Source organism: Loxodonta africana, chromosome 21 (assembly GCF_030014295.1).
Source record: "Loxodonta africana isolate mLoxAfr1 chromosome 21, mLoxAfr1.hap2, whole genome shotgun sequence".
NCBI lineage: Eukaryota > Metazoa > Chordata > Mammalia > Proboscidea > Elephantidae > Loxodonta > Loxodonta africana.
In genome coordinates, this window is record NC_087362.1 from 68,284,365 (window position 1) to 68,304,823 (window position 20,459).

At 52.6% G+C, this 20,459-nt stretch overlaps 1 protein-coding gene across 1 annotated transcript in view; it reads right to left on the minus strand.

Moving 5' to 3' along the window:
• CHST8 (carbohydrate sulfotransferase 8) overlaps positions 1-20,459 on the minus strand; it is a 148,209-nt gene that overhangs the window by 71,505 nt on the left and 56,245 nt on the right. The window contains exon 2 of the mRNA XM_003416325.3: positions 11,652-11,866. Coding sequence (XP_003416373.1) covers positions 11,652-11,781 — 130 coding nt within the window. The 5' untranslated portion in view covers positions 11,782-11,866. The remainder of the gene's footprint in view (positions 1-11,651; positions 11,867-20,459) is intronic.

Consider the following 20,459-nt stretch of genomic DNA (forward strand, 5'->3'; position numbering starts at 1 on the left):
ACCTGTGAGCAGGGGCGGTAGGGCTTCCTGCTTCTCTCATCTGGTCCTGGGGCCTGTGGTTGGTGGAGGAGCTATAGGGCATCTCCACACATCCTGACAAGCATCTCAGGTACCAAGAGCCCAAAGTGGAATGCTTATCTCCCACGCCCTCCCCAAGGCCACTCCCCCTCTGGCATGTATGCCTGGTGAATGGCGCCCCTGGCCTCCATCTGCTGAGCCAGAAACCCCAGAGTTATCCTGTATGGAGACCGCTGCCCTCCTCCACCTCCCCACCCTCTCATCTACCCACATGGTCACCAACTCTTCACCTGACTTCTGACTTCTTGGATGTCCTTGAATTCCCCCCACCTGCCTATCTGCCCCAGTCCTTGCCACCATGCCTTGGATCACTCAACACCCTCCCAGCTGGTCTCCTTGAGCTTGTCATGTCTCCTCCCCTGCTCCCTGCCCGCAGCTCCAGACGTCTAGCCACTACAGCGAGCTTTCTAGGGAGCCACACCTCCCCTCTGCCTGGACCAGAGGTTCTTCTGCAATGCTCCGAGGGCTTGCTGGGCCCTGGTTCTAGGTACCACCCCAGCCCCTTAACACATAGAGCTCTCCACACGCCACTCTCTCATGCCTCCAAACCTTTATCCATGCTGTTCTCTCTGCCCAAGCTCTGCTCCGGGCCCAGACCAGGGAATACACGGTGTCCCAGCTGTTGGGAAGGTAGTACGGTACAGTGGTCAGCCTGCCTGCCAAGGGCAAATCCCAGCTCTGAAGCTGAGAAGTTGTGTGGCCTGGGGCACACCTCTTAACCTCTCTGTATCTCAGTAGTCTCATCTGTGAAATGGTGCAATGACACGTAACTCACAGGGTTTTTAATGTACAAACGAGTATTAAGCACATGCAAGCTGCTTGTGATGATGCCTGGCATGGAATGAGGGCTCTGAAAACATTACCATGATCACTGTTGTTGATGCTGTTCACGTATCCTCCCCAGTGAGTGCCTGGCACCTCATTTTCGAACTGGGGGTGATCATAGTAGTTGCCTATTATGGTTATTATTATTAGAATTATATGTATTAAAATACATAAAGTGCTTAGCCCAGGGCCTGGCCCATGAAATGTTCGATGTTTGCTGTTATTATTATTACCGACTCGATGGCAATGGATTTTTTTTTATTATTGTTATTATGGAGCTCTGGTGGCACAATGGTTAAGTGCTCAGCTACTAACTGAAAGGGCAGTGGTTCAAATCCACTAGCGACTCTGCTGGAGAAAGACCTGGTAATCTGCTCCCGTAAAGATTACAGCCGAGGAAACCCGAAGGGGTAGTTCTACTCTGTCACGTGGGGTCACTACGAGTCGGAATCAACTTGACAGCACATAACAACATTATTGTTATTATCCCTGAATGCCCCTGTGCCCGCAAGGCCCCCTGGAAGGCTAGAGAGCAAAAATCATCAGGGGCTGTCCACCAGTCCCTTTGTCTGCACTATGGGGTTCCCTGAGAGGGAACTCTGCCGTCAGCCGTGGCTGCCTTCCCCCTTGTCATCCCAGCCCTGGTTCGCAGCACCGCCATCCACAACCCCATGACTCCAGGCAAGAGCAAAGACCTAACTTCAGCTCGAACATGAGTGGCCCTACTCCAGAAAACTCACTCTGTAAAAGCCAAAGCTGAAAAAACAAAAAAAACCATTTACAATGTGCTAATGACAAAATCATATTTTTTATATATTAACAAATAAGCCAATCAATATAAAAATATGACCAAACAAGGTCGTATGTTTTTATATATTAATGAATAAACCAATCAATCCACCATTCAGCTTCGTGGGTTACTAACCACAACTCCCCTTTCCCCACTGAAACAAAGTCCATTCCACTTCAAAAAGTGAAGAAGGAATAACAAAACTAGAACATTGCCATTGCGTCACCCCTAATGAGTGTATGGATCTAGGCATGATCATTGGTGGCTAGCGACATCACCAAAAGAGAGCTCAGTGGGTGACACCCTCCAGAAGAAGAATATAGCACCCCGCAGGGGGAGTCTTACAAATAAAACAATCTATCTGTCTGTCTATCTATCTATCTATCAACTTTTATCTGATCAAGCTGCTACAATTAATTTTCAGGGAATACAGAGACCAGAGGACAAATTAAACTACACCAAAGGGGCACGATCAGCAAATCTCACCAGTGGAAACCTCTACAGGGATAATAACCTGGTTTCTTTAAATAAATTGTTGTCAGCTGCCATCAAGTCAGCCTCTGACTCATGGTGACCCCATGAGTTGAGATTCCATCCCGTTGTGATCCACAGGGTTTTCAATGGCTGATTTTTCAGAAGTAGAATCATCAGGCCTTTCTTTCTAGTCTGTCTTAGTCTGCAAGCTTTGCTGAAACTTGTTCAGCATCATAGCAACTCACAAGTGTCCACTGACAGACCAGCGGTGGCTGCACATGAGGGGCTTTGGCTGGGAATTGAACCGGGGTCTCCTGTATGGAATGCAAGAATTCTTCAAACAAATTGCAAGAGAAAAATAAAGATGGAGAGGGAGCCTCTCATGGGTTGATTTGGGCTCCCCCAAAAGACACGTTGAAGTCTTGGCCCCTAGTACCTGTGAAGGTGACCTTATTCAAAAATAGCATCTTTCCAGGTGTAATTGGTTAACATAAGATCATACTAGAATAGGGTGGGCCCAACTCCAGTATGCCTGATGTCCTTATAAAAGAGACACAGAGAGACACATAAGGAAGAAGGCCACATGAGATGGAGGTAGAAGCTGGAGCTATGTTGCCACAAGCCAAGGAATGCCTAGGACCACCAGAAGCTAGAAACAACAAGAAAGGATTCCTCTCATCGAGCCTTCAGGGAAAGCATGGCCCATTGACACCTTGATTTTGGACTTCTAGCCTCCAGAACTGTGAAGAGATAAATTTCTGTTGTTTCAAGTCACCCAGTTTGTCAGACTTTGGTCTGGCAGCCCTCAGAAACTAAGACAGAACCTATAGACTAACAGACTCATCAACCAGCTGCAATGCGTGGATAGGTTAACAGACTCATCAACCAGCTGCAATGCGTGGATCTTATTTGGATAAAACGAACTGGGGGAAAATATAATATTGTGAAGTGATGGATCGTTTTCGTGTGGCCTTTCTTGCCATGGTCTTGTAACTCCCACGTAAGTGATTGGGTGGGATTGTGCAAATAAGGTAAGTGTGGCCCACCAAGGGGACTGCTACTTTTGCCATCCCACAAGGCTTAAAATTCCAGAGCAGAGAGAGGATCCCATCACCACCAAGAGAAATGGCGGCAGGAGAGACCAGCAGGAGATGACAAAGTGAGCTCCTAAGTCCTCAGAGCGAGAAAGCTGAGTGCCTTTGGGCAGGAGGCTTGCTGGTGGAATAGGGTGCCTCTGGGCACTTATTGGCAAAGCTAAAAGCTTTTTAACATTTGCCCGAGCAGGAGCAGGCAGAGGGCTAGAGAGGTGTGCCTGTGAGCACAGCTGAGAAGAGGCTGTCTTGATGGAAGAACCACATCCTGAGCATTCCTGAACCTCAACTGTAATAAACCCCATAATTGTGCGTATTGTCTGTGAGTTCTGTGCGGCCACTGCAATGAATTATTGAACCCAGCAGAGAGTGCCGTGGGAGGGACGGTTGGTGTCAGAATTGGTAAAGATGGCCGAGAGAGGAGGCATGTCTGACCTCTGCCTCACAAACCAGCCTTGGGCTGTTGATCTTGATTCTCCTTCCCCCTTGTGAAGTCAGAGGAGGTCAGACACCACCCCCATGCCATTTTTACAAATATTTATGAGACGATTAGAAATTTGATCACTGGTTGTGCATTTAATGATATTAAGGAATTCTTGTTTTTTAGGTTTGATGATAGTATAGCAGTTATGCTAAAAAAAAAAAAAGGGAGTTCTTTAGGATGAGAAATATATCAAAATGTTTATGGATGGATTGATATGATATCTGGTATATGCTTCAAAATTATACAGAAGGAGGGAGGTGGTGGGGGCCAGCCTAAAGACATTGGGAGTGCTGGGTGACAGGTATGTGGGGTTCACTATACCGTTCTATTCTACTTCTGCATGTCTAAAACTCTCCATACTAAAACATTCATAAAGAAAGTCAGCTCATAAAAGTGCAGCTTGCCCAACCACAGGAAGCCCGCCTTCTGCACCCATCAGAGCCAGCACATTGGGGTTTTTTATTCCCACCTTGAGCCTGGCCTCCAAATCTTCCACCTGGGGAAGGGACAAGTCTCCTGGGCCAAGGAGTGAGCTTCCTGAGGGCAGAAGCCCTGACCTCGGGCAATACTGGGGACTGAGAAATAATTGTAACTGGATAAGAGAACTCTCTGGTGCACAGGACCGTCTAATTTTAGAATGCAGGTAGGTGGTGGTTGTTGTTAGCGGCTGTCAAGTCAGACTCCAACTCATGGTGACCCCATGCACAACGGGATCGGATTGTTGTGGTCAATAGGGTCTTTTCGTTATTGTTGTTTTGTTTTGGTGAAAATATACATAACAAAACATATGCCACCTCAACAGTTTCTACATGTACAATTCAGTGACATTGATTTACATTCTTTAAGTCATGCAACTATTCTCGCTATCCTTTCCCAAATCATTCTGCCACCATTAACAGAAAACTCAATGCCCCCGAGCAAAAAGATCCCCTTTCCCTTCCCTCACACCCCAGGTAACCACCGATAATCTCTGATTTCTATATATTTATTTCATGTAAGTGAGATCATGCAATATTTGTCCTTTTGCGATTGACTGATTTCACTCGGCCTAATGTTTTCAAGGTTCTTCCATGCAGCCCCATGCATCAGAACTTCACTTCTCTTTATGGCTGAGTAGTATTCCATTGTGTGTATATACCACATTTTGTTTATCCATTCATCTAGTGACGGACACATTGGGGATACATAGGGCTTTCACGGGCTGATTTTTTGGAAGGAGATGACCAGGTCTTTCTTTTTAGTCTGTCTTAGTCCAGAAGCTCTGCCGAAACCTACTCGGCATCATAGCAACGCCAAAGGCTCCACTGACAGATGGCTGGTGGCTGCACATGAGGCGCATTGGCAGGGAATCAAACCTGGGTCTCCGTCATGGAAGGCAAGAATTCTACCACTGAACCACCACTACTCCCACAGGTAAATTAATAGGTAGCTGTTTAGGTTTCAGAAAGTTTAATTTAATATTGCGAAACTTTTTGAAAACATGGCTTGATTTACAAAACTGGGCAATCTCATAAGATTCCATTTAATGAGTGAAGCCAGGTGAGGTTTGCTGACTGGCCCATTGTATATGCAGGTGCTGCTGCTTCCTGTTAACACCTGGTGGTGCACGGGAGAAATATAAAATATAAATAATATAAAATATAAAAGTCCAGACCCCAAGGGATCGATCACAAGCATCTAAGAACTCCCACCTGCCCTCTCAAGCCGGTCCTCGCTCATCCGGCCTGCGTCAGTAACACCAGCAGCAGAGCCCAGGGAACTTGGTTCCCAGGAAATTTTCCACCACAGTGAAAGCCAGAGTGGCCCACGCGGAGTTTCCTCTGCAGGCCAGGGCCCCTGACAGGCCTTTCCTGACCCAGATGGCAGGGAAGCCTTCCGTGTCTGCCCCTCCCACGGCAAAAATCCACCGGGACAAGGCTTGTCAGGGGCCCTGGGGGCCACCCAGCCGTGCAACTGGACACGTATACTTTGTAAGCATTGGTTACCAACAGATAAATGTAATCAAGGTTTATATGCTCAGAGAAGCCAACAGGATGGGATTGTTTCACTTGAAAGATCTGAAGAAAATTGTAACTAATGTTGTGGAAAATTACTTTGATATTGCTTTCTTGGTACCGAATCACAATTAGGCTGCTGCTAGAAGTACAGGGGCAGGATAAATGAAGAGTAACAAATCAACACAAACAGCCTGTGTCAGGAGTACTTTGCTGAGGGAGAGTAACGTAAGCATTACTTAAAGTTTTATGGCCATGGTTTGATGTGACTTACAGAGAACATGGAGGTCTGCCCATCACCTGGCACAAGCTGAGGGCAGTCCAGCACCACTCACAGCCACAGGGTGTGGCTCAGGACCCAAGTGTGCTCCTCACCTGGTTCTGCAGAGGGTGGTCACCTCAGCTTTAGGCCATCCCAGACACTTGCCCCACCAGAGGCTCCTGACCTCTCCAAGCACAGTGCTCCCCTCAGGAATCCCAGTGATGGGGAGAGAGGCGGGCACAGGTGTGCATTCAGAGATGCTAGCCATTGTGAGGGGCGGGATCCCTCTACCTGCAGAAGGAGGGGCCGATGCTCTGCTTGGCCAGCTGGCTGCAGTGCACCAAGACACTCTCTCTCACCCAGGAACGTCCCGCCTGCACCTGGCGTGCACTGCAGATGGGCGCATGGTCCCCATGCTAGGGGGCACCACAGACACACCCCTCCTTCTCTCCCAGGTTTCCACAGTAGACACTGACGCTAACATCAACGCATGTGGCCCCTCTGCGCATGTGCCCCCAGCACCACCCAAACCTCGCGCTCAGGCAGGCACCTAGGGCACTCAGACCCCAGCACCACCCAAACCTCACGCTCAGGCACGCACCTAGGGCACCCAGACCCCAGCACCACCCAAACCTCACGCTCAGGCACGCACCTAGGGCACTCAGACCCCAGCACCACCCAAACCTCACGCTCAGGCAGGCACCTAGGGCACTCAGACCCCAGCACCACCCAAACCTCACGCTCAGGCACGCACCTAGGGCACCCAGACCCCAGCACCACCCAAACCTCACACTCAGGCACGCACCTAGGGCACACAGACCCCCAGCACCACCCAAACCTCACGCTCAGGCAGGCACCTAGGGCACCCAGACCCCAGCACCACCCAAACCTCACACTCAGGCACGCACCTAGGGCACACAGACCCCCAGCACCACCCAAACCTCACGCTCAGGCAGGCACCTAGGGCACCCAGACCCCAGCACCACCCAAACCTCACACTCAGGCACGCACCTAGGGCACACAGACCCCCAGCACCACCCAAACCTCACGCTCAGGCAGGCACCTAGGGCACACAGCCCCCAGCACCACCCAAACCTCACGCTCAGGCACGCACCTAGGGCACACAGCCCCCAGCACCACCCAAACCTCACGCTCAGGCACGCACCTAGGGCACTCAGACCCCAGCACCACCCAAACCTCACGCTCAGGCAGGCACCTAGGGCACCCAGACCCCAGCACCACCCAAACCTCACACTCAGGCACGCACCTAGGGCACACAGACCCCCAGCACCACCCAAACCTCACGCTCAGGCAGGCACCTAGGGCACCCAGACCCCAGCACCACCCAAACCTCACACTCAGGCACGCACCTAGGGCACACAGACCCCCAGCACCACCCAAACCTCACACTCAGGCAGGCACCTAGGGCACACAGCCCCCAGCACCACCCAAACCTCACGCTCAGGCACGCACCTAGGGCACACAGCCCCCAGCACCACCCAAACCTCACGCTCAGGCACGCACCTAGGGCACACAGCCCCCAGCACCACCCAAACCTCACGCTCAGGCAGGCACCTAGGGCACACAGCCCCCAGCACCACCCAAACCTCACACTCATGCAGGCACCTAGGGCACACAGCCCCCAGCACCACCCAAACCTCACGCTCAGGCACGCACCTAGGGCACACAGCCCCCAGCACCACCCAAACCTCACGCTCAGGCAGGCACCTAGGGCACACAGCCCCCAGCACCACCCAAACCTCACACTCATGCAGGCACCTAGGGCACACAGCCCCCAGCACCACCCAAACCTCGCGCTCAGGCAGGCACCTAGGGCACTCAGACCCCCAGCACCACCCAAACCTCACGCTCAGGCAGGCACCTAGGGCACACAGACCCCAGCACCACTCAAACCTCACACTCATGCAGGCACCTAGGGCACACAGACCCCCAGCACCACCCAAACCTCGCACTCAGGCACGTACCTAGGGCACTCAGACCCCCAGCACCACCTAAACCTTGCGCTCAGGCAGGCACCTAGGGCACACAGACCCCCAGAACCACCCAAACCTCGCGCTCAGGCACACACCTGGGGCACACAAACCCCCAGCACCATCCAAACCTCGCGCTCAGGCACACACCTGGGGCACACAAACCCCCAGCACCATCCAAACCTCACACTCAGGCACGCACCTAGGGCACACAGACCCCCAGCACCACCCAAACCTCACACTCAGGCACGCACCTAGGGCACACAGACCCCCAGCACCACCCAAACCTCGCACTCAGGCACGTACCTAGGGCACTCAGACCCCCAGCACCACCTAAACCTTGCGCTCAGGCAGGCACCTAGGGCACACAGACCCCCAGAACCACCCAAACCTCGCGCTCAGGCACACACCTGGGGCACACAAACCCCCAGCACCATCCAAACCTCACACTCAGGCACGCACCTAGGGCACACAGACCCCCAGCACCACCCAAACCTCACACTCCGGCACGCACCTAGGGCACACAGACCCCCAGCACCACCCAAACCTCGCGCTCAGGCACGCACCTAGGGCACACAAACCCCCAGCACCATCCAAACCTCGCGCTCAGGCAGGCACCTAGGGCACACAAACCCCCAGCACCACCCAAACCTCGCGCTCAGGCACGCACCTAGGGCACACAAACCCCCAGCACCATTCAAACCTCGCGCTCAGGCACGCACCTAGGGCACACAGACACCATTTGTCCCAGCAGTGTTTAAGCACCACTTTTCTGGAGTTTGCTTTAGTGCAGCTAACACACAACCAGTTCTCTCCTCCACCCTGATGGCGCTGCCCTGTGGGGCTTGGGGGTCAGCAGTGCTGGTTCTGCTGACACAGTGGATGTCGTTGGCTACTCCAGGGGCCTGGCAGGAGGCTGCAGAGTCCCCGCACAGTAGCCAGCTCGGTCATGCGTGCTGGCTTCTTCAGAAGCCTGGGGAGCAGACAGACCCACTTCTGACAGCTATAACTTGAGAGGGTTCGGCCCAGACGTGAATCAGCAGTGATGACTCGCCCGCAGTCCCCTGGGGGTCGCCTGGCTGCCTTGGCTGCCTCTGACCCATTCTCTGTGATGAAAGCATCAACTCATTGGCCTCGCCCACACAGGGCCTGTGGTGGCAGCTGCCAGGCCCAGGAGCGGGGGAAGGGGAGCCCTGTTTCTGGCTTCCTGGTGTTCCTTCTGCCTTCCCTCCTGTGCATCTGGGCCCCTGATCTGTACTAGGGCCACACAGCACGCCTCTGGGCCCCTGATCTGCATCAGGGCCACACAGCATGGGCAAGTACACCTCTTTGCAGCAGCAAAACAATGGGGAGCAGAGACAGGGGGCAGCACCACCGGGTGAGTGGGTAAGAGCTGAGGGCACAGTTGGAGGGAGCCTGCAGGCCAGCGTACCTGCCACAGATTGTCCCCAGGTATTTATGTTGAAGTCCTAACACCTGGCGCTTGTGCACATGATTTGTGAACATGGTCTCTGGAGATTGTTCTCAGTTAATATCAGGCCTTAATAAGTCCTAATCCAATCTGAGTGATGCCTTTGTCAGATAGAAGAGACACAGAGAAGACGGCCACGTGTCTATGGAGTTACGGTGCAGCTGCAAGCCAAGGACACCATGGCTACTGGAAGCTGGGAGAGACAAGAAAGGACTTTCCCCTAGAGCCTCCCAAGAGAACATGACCCTGCTAACACCCTGCTTTGGACTCCTAGCCTCCAAAACTGTGAGACAACACATTTTGGTGCTTCTAAGCCATCCGATTTGAGGAACCTTTTGACAACTGTTGTTGTTGTTAGCTGTCGTCGAGTTGATTCTGACTAGTGGTGACTTGATGTGTACAGAGTAGAACTGCTCCATAGGATTTTCCAGGCTGCAACCTTTCAGAAGCAGATCACTCAGGCCTGCTTCTGAGGAGCCTCTGGGTGGGCTCAAACCACGAACCTTTCGGCTAGTAGTCGAGCACTTAACCGTGTGTGCTGCCCAGGAGCCTTCAGTTACAGCAGCCCTGGGAAACAGGACGGGCCACATGCCCATGTGGTGCCCACCATCCTGTGCTGCGTGAGGCAGGCAGGACAGCCCAGGAATCCCCAGGCCTGCACCTCTGGTCTCTGCTGCCCTTTTCTAGCTGCACTGGCTCATAGCACTGAGCAAGAGTGTGTGTGTGTGTATGTGTGTGCATGCACGCACACATCCCTGGGGAGAAGGGCGCCTCCAGGGATGCGCAAGCATATCCGTGAAATGGAGCACATGGGCTGTAAGCAGGTATCTTCAAGGACCACAACAAGGTCCACAGGGCTACTGCTGAAAGACACTGCCACTCTGGCCTGGGAATGATCCTTTTCCCACTCTTCAAAGCAGAGTGATCCTTGGCCTTGGCCCCATGCCTGCTGACCTCCAACCCTACCATACTCGGAGGGGGCTGTGTGCCAGCAGTGTCAGCAGGTGCCTCAGGGCAGGAAGCTTGCCCGAGCCCCCTCTCCATATTTCATCTGCCCCAAGGCAACAGAACCGCCCATTCAGCCTTCACTTCCCTGCACTCCCAGCAAACCCATCTGCCCCCAGCCGACTGCAGCCTCTGTGAAGGAACGGAAGGAGAGGTAAGCAGGTGTGGGACAAGCAGGAGCGGCTCTCGGCCTCACAGAGCCAGGAGGACCCCAATCCCTTTGCCCTGGCTGGAAGTGCTGAACTCAAGGGATCCTCAGGGCTGGGCAGGAAAATTAAGTCACATGGTGTCATGGATTGAATTGTGTCCCCCTAGAAGTGTGTGTCAGCTTGGCTAGTCCATGATTCCCGATATTGTGTGATTGTCCACCATTTTGTCATCTGATATGATTTTCCCATGTGTTATAAATCCTACTTACGATGTTAATGAGGCAGGATTAGAGGCACTTTGTTAATGAGGCAGGACTCAATCTACAATATTAGGTTGTGTCTTCAGTCAATCTCTTTTGAGATATAAAAAAGAGAAGCAAGCAGAGAGAGAGGGGACCTCATACCACCAAGAAAGTAGTGCCAGGAGCAGAGCAAGTCCTTTGGACCCATGATCCCTGCACTGAGAAGCTCCTAGACCAGGGCAGGACTGATGACAAGGACCTTCTTCCAGAGCTAACTGAGAGAGAAAGACTTCCCCTGGAGTTGGCACCCTGAATTTGGGATTCTAGCCTCCTAGCCTGTGAGGGAATAAATTTCTCTTTGTTAAAGCCATCCACTTGTGGTATTTGTTATAGCAGCCTTAGATGACTAAGACACTTGGGAATCGTGGGCTCAGGGAGATGTTCCAGACAATGCAGAACAGGTCTTAAGAGGTGGCATGATCCTCCTTAAATCTGAGTTCCACCAAAGGGGAGCAACTGCTGAGCAGACAGTCAGGCTCCCCATCAAATAGCACTCCCAAGAGGGGCTGTCCTGTTGCAACATGCCCATTGGAGGTCACAGGCCCGAGCCCAGAGGCTGGTGGTCTGGCTTCAGACACATCATTGCCACCCTGAGGCTGAAGCCTGCCAGTCGGAGGCCAAGACCTCTCCTCTGCATGCTAGGGGTCTTGGCACACACTTGGCCTTGTGTCCTCCACCTGGAGGGTCTGTGCTCAGCTTGCCAGTCTGCACCCTCTTGGGGAAGGTAGGGCTCACCTGGCACCTGCTGGGGGGCGAGCTCTGTGGGGTCCTGCAGGCTGATGAAGAGAAGGAGGCCTGCAGCTCCAAACAGGAGGATGGAGGAGAACATGCAGGCCAGGCGCATGGTTCTGGGTCGCAAGGGCATCCAGGGCGCGCTCCAGGGTCACCTCTGGGGTGTGGGAGGCATGTTCTTCCCTCATCGTCCACACCAGGCGTCCATCAGGCCACGTCTACAGAAGAAGGGGAGAAAGACTGTCCATCACCAAGTTACAGGGCACCCCCAGGGCTCCATCACGTCACGCGATCCCCCTGGAGGCTTCTCGGGTGTGTTCCTTCCAGCTTTTCAAGCCCAGGAAGAGGCAGAGGGAAGTCTTGTCACCACCTGTGCCAGAAAACCAGCTGCCTGCCAGGGACTCCTGTATCTGCACTCCCAGAAAACCACAGAGGGGGACACTCTCCAGATCCTCCTGGGGGAAGCCAAGCGTGGGGCCCTGAGGACCAAAGCCAGTTGACCAGTGGCCGCTTTCACACTTGCCCAGGCTCTCTGAGCCTCCAGATAAGCATGAGTGCTCCTGGTACAGGGTCTACGGCACAGGCAGGAATTTGGCCCTTATCCTTCAAAATGGCCTTGTGGATACAGAGGCCCTTGGATCTCTCTCTGCTGTGACTCTTTCCTGGGAATGCTGGGGACCAGGGTCTCCATGGAGCAGGAGGCCTTGAGAATGAGCCTCCCAGCCCCAGAGGATGTTCAGGGACAGACTGACTCTCCCTACCCCAGTCACTCTCCCCACACCAGCCAGAGCTGTCATTACTGACAGGCCAACGGGCTGGCGGATGGAAGCCCCACCGGAGGCTGGGTGTGATGTTCAGCCGTAGTGTTGGGCCCTGATGCTGCGGCCACTGCAGACCCAGGGAGGCTGCTCTCCCGGATTCCTCCTAAAGGGCTGAGCAAGAAATTCCAAATACCGACCAAACCGCCCAAAGAACAAACCCATTGCTGTCAAATAGATTCCGACTCATGATGACCCCATGTGTGTCAGAGTAGATCTGTGCTCCATAGAGTTTTCAAGGCTGTGATCTTTCAAAAGCAGATCACAAGGCCTGTCTTCCAAGGTGCATCTGGGTGGATTTGAACCACCAACCTTTGGTTAGCAGCCTAGCACTTAACCATTAGCTCCACCTAAATGCCAACCAAAACAAACAAACAAACAAAAAAAATCCATTATCATCGAGTCAATTCTGATTTGTAGTGACCCTACAGGACAAAGTAGAACGGCCTCATAGAGTTTCTAAGGAGCAGACGGTGGATTCCAACTGCCAACTTTTTGGTTAGCAGCCGAACTCTTAACCACTGCACCACCAGGGTCCAAATACCAACCAGTGACCCCCATTTGGGCCAGGCTGTGGGTCAAGAAAGGGGTCCTTAAAGCCATTTGCCCAAGGAAGGACAGGCGTTTCTGCTGTGGGTGGTGTGTGGAGTAGCAGGGGTGAGCTGCTGAGGAGGAGTGTGCGTGGGAAGCCTGTGCTGGACAGGCAGCAGGTACCCAAGGGACCTCCCCTTTGAGAGACAGCCACTCTGTTCCCTTACCTTTATCCAGCCCTACTAGCCCAGGTCCAGGGACACCACCCTCTTTCCACCCAAGGAACCCTTGTGAAGGCCCCCCAAGCTGACACAGGCAGTGCCCAAGAGAGGCTGAGGCCAGGTGGCAGCTCCCAGCAGCTTCTGTGACTGCATACCTCCGGTCCAGGTGTGCTGCTCTGAATGAGAACGCAGAAGCTTGGCCAGGGACCCGTCCCTGACCTGCCACCCGGACATTGAGGTAGGACACCCCAGCTACCGGCCCAGTGCCTCTAGCGTTCAGGGCAGGAAGTGATGAAGAGAGAAGCCCCTCCCTCCCTGGCCCAGAAAAAATTTCGAGGACTAGCTTGCTTCTCAGAAAAGCTCAGGGGCTGAGAAGTGTTAAATTGCAGGTTTGGGTTTCTCCCCTCTGCAGTCTCTGTAATTATTTTTTCACTCAGTTAACTTTAATTAGTCTGCCCCAGGCCTCTACGCACGGGGATGTGACTGAACGTGGGCTCTCTGGGCTGTGCTGAGCAGGTGGTTCCCATGACCTCCAGCGTTGCTGTGAGAAGTGGCACGGAGCCAGCCTCGGTGTCGTCTGAAACTGGCTCAGAGTTCAGGGCTGGCACAGAACTCACTGCCATGGCCCTGGCCCCAGAGAAGGGCTTACCAGGGCTGCGGGACCACAAAGGACACCTGTGCCCTGGGATGGCTAATGGATGACAATGTGTGGCCACATGTCCCCAAACGCTCAGACCCTGAAGCCCCTTTCTCCATGGCTACTCTGGACGGGACTGTCCTGGGGGCCTGGCTCACTGTCCTCAGAAGACACGGATGCAGTGCAGGTCCCGGGCCCCACTGGAGGACCAGGATGCTCTCAATGCTGCCCAGAGATGGTGTCCTGGTCTCCCCAGCACTGCTGAGTGCCAACAGGCCCTGCACCCAGAGACCCTGCTGGGCTCACAGGTGCCAGCTCTGAGCTCCTGCGGTCCTGGGGAGGAGTGAGTGACTGATGCAGAGGTGGGCTGTCCACCCACGGCAGTTGGCTTTACCCCTTCCCAGGCAGGCATGGGAAGGAGTTAGGAGAGTAGGAATGGCATTACACCCCAAGGCAGTGGGGGCAAGGCTCTGGATGAGGGAGTCCAGGATTTTCTGCAGCAGTTGCTGCTGCGTGGACATGGTCACATATGCACGCACATGTACACACGGGCCTGGTGCACAGTGGCAGGTGCCTACACGCTCACGCCACTGGGGGTCTTGGCAAGGACCCCAGCTGTAAAGATGCCTTCATGAGCCCCTATTCATGCTGGCCATGGTGCAGCCACACCCACCTCCTGAGGCAGAGGCCAGAAGGCCAGTATGATCCAGGGTGGCCTCTAACACCAAGACATCCCATAAGGAGGGACAAAACGTGGGAGAGGAGAGAAGAAAGGATGACAATTCTGTGGCTAGAGCATATCGCTGCCTGGTAAAATGGCCAATAAAATGCCACCAAAGAAAGGCCCAAAGCATCTTCATGGACCAACAAAGGAGACTCAAGCAGCTGTGATCGTGGTGTTGTTTACACAGAAGCTGGTGCTGCAGAAGTGACTACAGAAGGGCGGGTGGTCCCTTCTCCTCCCCTTTTTGCCTCGACTGTCCCCGCCCCAGCCAACTCAGACCTCGTCCGTCAAAGAGTCAACCACCCTGCAGCCACGCCCGTCCTTACCTGCTTCGGCCCAAACCAAGCCCACAAAGACACCAGCAGGCTCTAGTTGACCATGTACCTGGCAGCCAGGGACCACACTCTGGCCCCAAATCTGATGGAGAGAACACAGCCACAGGGCTGTACCTTCCTGGTGCCAGGAACTTCAGTCTCCCAACCTGATGCCAAGAGCTGTTTCTTTTTTCAGAGATCCGCCTCCCTTTGTTGGTCCCTGAGAGAATACAAGGCCCTCTCCCATGTCCAAGGAAGCTGGCTTTAGAGCCATGCCTGCTTTCCCTCGCCCACCCTGAAGCACCAGACCCCAGTCTTTGCCTGTGGGACCCTCCTCTCAGTTTTTGCTTCCGCTAGAGACAGAGTCTACCTGATCAGCTAACTTTCTATTCTACACAAATGGGCATCAAAAGGCTCACCTACCTCCCCTCCGGGGTAACTGGTTACAGTCTGGCTGGGTCTGCAACACCCCAGGACGGGGCTCACATCACAGGGTCCGGAGGAACCTCCTTTCCCCAAAGATGGAGGTGGATAAGAGATCGCCAACAGGCCACCAGACACACTCCAGTGTGTGTACATCGGGGGCCCTATTGTTCCCACAAGGGTCCTTTTCATCAGGTCACACACTATTTTCAAGGAAAATAGGGGAGATGCTGGTCCAAGGGCTGTGTGTCTCCCTCTCCTGGGAGTGGAGCTGCTGCCCGGGGAGTGGACACCATGACCTGTCACAGGCCAGGGCCTGGCTGCCCAGGGCCCGGAAAACAAATGCAGAGGCCTCCCCACCCGGGACCACCCGACCTGGGACCATCCCAGTCTCATCACCTGCAGCATCACGCTCAGCTCCAAAGACAAGTGCAAAGCCCTCCCCTCCCACATCCTTCCCAAGATGGACAGGTAAGAAGAAAATTCAAATTACTGGGGTGCAGAAGGGGGTGAGGGTTAAAGCAAGAAAAACAAACAGCCCGCTGAATTTTCAGAAGGCCCTGCTCTCCTCACAACCCCTGGTCCTCCCAGCGGCTTCTCTCCCTGAGGCCTGAATGGCGTCACCAATTTTTACTTTGGAAAAAAAAAAAATCCAATTAATCTTGTCAACACCCCCTGGGACACAGGGCAGGGCCAAGAATTCATCCCATTTTATTTATATAATTTAAAAATTCGTCTCTGGGATATTCACTTCAGGGCATAGGCAAGGGTTTGGGAATTCAGCCAAAACACACGCACCTCCGGAGATGATGGGCCAGCAGGCGGGCGGACGGACAGCTCCAAGGACACACTGGGCTGCAGCTGGTCCAGGGCCTGGATTCTCCCCCAAATCACCCAGAGGACCCCTCTGACTCTGGGGACTTGCCCCCGTGCCCCGTCTGAGGCAACAAGAGGCTTCCGGCTCTGTGCCCATGTAAGCACCCACTGGGTCTCTGCTGCCAGGGCCCGGGCAAGTTGTCCGTCCAGTCAGTCCCCTTCTTGTACAGGCAGGAGTGAAACAATGACGTCCCTCCCGGCTGAGGGCTCCAGGAGAAGCTGTTCATCGGAAGAGAGGCTGCTATGGCAACTTGAGAATGGAGCCAGGCACTGCCGTCACCTTGAATCTGGCACCATGCATTGTCACGGCAGTGAGGGGCTGCAGGCCTCCATCTCTCCCTGCGCCGCGGACGGCGGCTGGCGTCTGACCTCCAGCTTCCCTCCTCAGCCTCCTGGCCTCAGCAACTAATCTGCTTCTCACTGAAACGGAGCTCACAGCCCAGTCCCCCGAGAATACCACCTCCATCTGTTTTGTCAGACTCCTTCTTACGTGTGTGCGGCTCCCGCTTACTTCTGAGATGGGGCTCTTCTTGATTTCAGCTCATTAAAATCCTGCAGCTAATTAAAACAGTTTAATGGCAGCAGCGGCAGCAGCAGCAAACTCTGGGACGAGTCCCTCCAGTTTTTATGCGTTGGCATAAAGTTGCAATGCTTGGTGAGGATGACAAATGGCCGCAAGTGCTCAGACTCAAGACTTGAGGCCAGGCTCAGGATTGCTCCTGCCCTGACCGCTGAGACCCCAGGACGCTGACCTGGGTCCTGAAGTTCCAGGACCCAGTCCTGACACATCCAGGTCCATGCAGCCACAGCCCACTCCTGGGCAAAGCAACTTGCCTGCTATCCACTCCCCTCTTACAACGCAGGGATCTTTCCAATTCCCATGCCCCCCATGGAGGAGGGGAAGAAGGCCCCCCCCCAAGGCGGAGACCAAGGCGTAAATCAGGTTCAAACGGCCCCACTAGAACATCTCAGCCCAGCCTCCACCGCTACATCCATAGAGAAGGGCTGTGGCGGGGCGCGGGGAGGGAGTGCTGAGAAGCCTGCAAACACATAGCTGCAGCGAGGGGCTCACTGGCCACAAGGCCCTTCATTGCTGTTAGGCATAGGACCACCCCACAGATACCAGCTGGGCCCAGAACTTACATTTTGGGGGCATCTTATGCTAACGATGCAGGATGCTGTTGTTGTTAGGTGCCAGGGAGTCAATTTCAATTCAGAGCTACCCACGTGTCAGAGTGGAACTGCCCCATAGGGTTTTCTAGGCTGTAATCTTTACAAGAGCAGATCACCAGGCCTTTTTCCTGCTGAGCACTTAACCATTGAGCTACCAGGGCTTCTTAATGAGGCAGGGTAAAGGGGAGTAATTTTGCAGGTGGAGAAACTGAGTACCTCCCCACCCTGCCCTGGCAGAGTCCAGAACGCCAAATCTGTGAACATGTGAACCTCCCTATAGCCCTTTTTCCATAACATGAAGTGTTAACGTGCCCGTCTCCAGCTTTCAGGGCCTTAGAAGCAGTGTCATGTCCCCATTTTTGTATTCCCAGCACTTAGCACAGTGCCTGGCACAGGGAAGAGGATCAATACACTTGGCTGCATACTGAACAAGCCCAAGTTAATAGGTGGATGTATTGGGGGCCATCTGGAGAAAGGCACTCTATGAACCTGGAATTTTAAAAAGGTCATTTATGTTTCAGGGAGCAGTGAGTTTGTTTTTGATGAAGTCTCAGTTAGAATCAGGTCCAAAGAGAAGCCCTATCCTTCGAGAGCAGGAAAGGCAAGGAAGTAAAGCTCCATCAGGGAACAGAAAGGAGCCAGTCAGCTCACAAATACTCAGGTGCAGTCACCACTGGGCAGGACTTGTGTATCATCATGTTGGTATGACAGACTTCAGATCACGGGGCTTGAGGACTAATATACTTCTGTAGGAAAATGTCCTATCCCAACCTACCCCAGTGTATAGACATATACAAACAAAATGTGGAATATATCATAAAGAGAAATGGGAGCCCTGGTGGCACAGTGGTTAAGAGCTCAGGCTTCTGATCAAAAGGCTGGCAGTTCGAATCCACCAGCTGCTCCTTGGAAACCCTATGGGGCAGTTCTACTCTGTCCTATAGAGTCACTATGAGTTGGATTCAACTTGACAGCAGTGTTTTTTTTGTTTGTTTGCTTTTGTTGTTTTAAGAGAAATGAAGCTCTGATACATGCCATCCAATGAATGAGCCTGGAAAATATGCTCAGTGAAATAAGCCAGATAAAAAAGTGGGATACTGCATGATCCCACTTATATGAAATATCTACGAACTTATATAAAATATCTCGAACAGGCAAATGCATAGAGACAAAAGTTTATTCGTGGTTACCAGGAACGGGTGGGCGACAGAAAAGAGGGCATTGCTTAAGGGGCACTGAGTTTCCGTTGAGAGAGATGAGAAACATTTGGAAACGGATCGTGGTGATGGTGGCACACCAAGGTGAATGTAATTAATGTCACTGCATCATATACGTGAAAATAGTTGAAATGCCAAATTTTTTGCTTTACATATTTTACCACAATAAAAAAATTATATACATGTATGTTAATACGTATAATACATACACAAATACACAAGTCATTATGTCACCAAGCCCAAAAAAAATCAAACCCAGTGCCGTCGAGTCGATTCCGACTCACAGCGACCCTATCAGACAGAGTAGAACTGCCCCATAGTTTCCAAGGAGCACCTAGCGCATTCGAACTGCCGACCCTTTGGTTAGGAGCTGTAGCACTTAACCACTACACCATCGGGGTTTCCATTTAAGTCACCAGATCTTTGAAATGTAACATGATGCTAGGACACCCTGAAATAAAATTGTTTCAAATGTGTTGATTAAAAATCAATGAAAGCAAACTTTAAAAGTATTTATTAAAGATTGATATTGAACAGAAATCACTTCCCACCTATTAGTTTCATCCATCTCCCATATGACCAGATGTGGCACCCTGTGCGATAAAGGGCCCCTGAACCAACGAAGACCAGAGCTGTCAACTCCATGCCCATGTGAAACATGACTAGCGAACAGAAGAACTGGGTTTGTAACCCCAGGCAGACAAGTGTTGTGGGATGGATACCAGGCTCAGAATGGGGAGCCCAGGGTTTGGGCCTGACTTCTCCTCATTTTCTCCTCCAATCAGCTGTGTGACCCTCAGGAGTCAATTTTTCTTACTCAGAATCATCCCCCACCCAAAATATCTACTGTGGATGAGTCCTGAACTTCCTAGCAGTTCTAGTGTGAGACAAATGTCCTGGAGAAAAGAAAGGTATCTTGTGAATTTCATTTGCATAAGGTCACACCTAGGTGGCCCTCTGGTGAGGGCGTCCCTGACCCATACCTGCCACCTGCCCCTTGCCACAGATCTGGGGCACTGCCAAGCCTCAGCCTCAGGGAAGCTGCCTCCCACCAGTGTAAGACTCAGAGTTCTACACCCTTGGCAGTGATTTCTGGAGATAGCTGGGCCCCTATGAACCAAACAAGCCCTGCCAAACTATTTCCCTTCCAGACAACTCTGACTGTCCTTGTTCGATGGATCAAAGCCTCTCCATAGCCAAGTGTCAAACTGGAAATTGTTTTCTTGGGGTTTTCCTAATCTGTAAAACCATGCTCCCCTGAGGCCTGCCTGGCTGGCTGAAGGGAGTCCCACCTGAAAGCACTTACTACCTGGTGACCACTATTCTGTATTTGAGCCTGTGATGAAATGAGCTCCTTTAAGTGGCCTTTTGCCTGGGTTCTTTGGAAAAACAGCTTGAGAGATTTTTCCCCGTAAGGCCTAAGGAGTTACCTTTACCCTAGTTTTCTACCCCAGAGGGTTTGTTACTTTTGTCCAGGTTGACTGACATTTCCTGGGCAAGCTGTAAATAACTTGGTTTGATACATTTTATCTGGTTCTGGCCCACAGCCTGCCCTGTAATTGGTATGCACCTTTCAGGGATTGGTCAATAGACTATGAAGAAGAGGTGCGTTGTATCCTATATGCAAATGAAGTGTCTGTGGCCTGTCGAGAGGGGACTGGTCAGTTCATGGTCCTGGTGGGAGTGCCATGCTTTGAAATTGTTGTGGAGTTGGATATTTAAGTCAGCCAGCCCCACAGAGGTTTTTCAGACAGAAAGAAGCAGGAAGAGGAAAGAAAGAGCCAGAAAGAAAAGAGGCAAGGAATCTCCTAAAAAAGCTATAACTCAGGTCAACTGAAGATGGTGACAGGCTTAGAAGGGGCCCAGTGGCAGAGCTG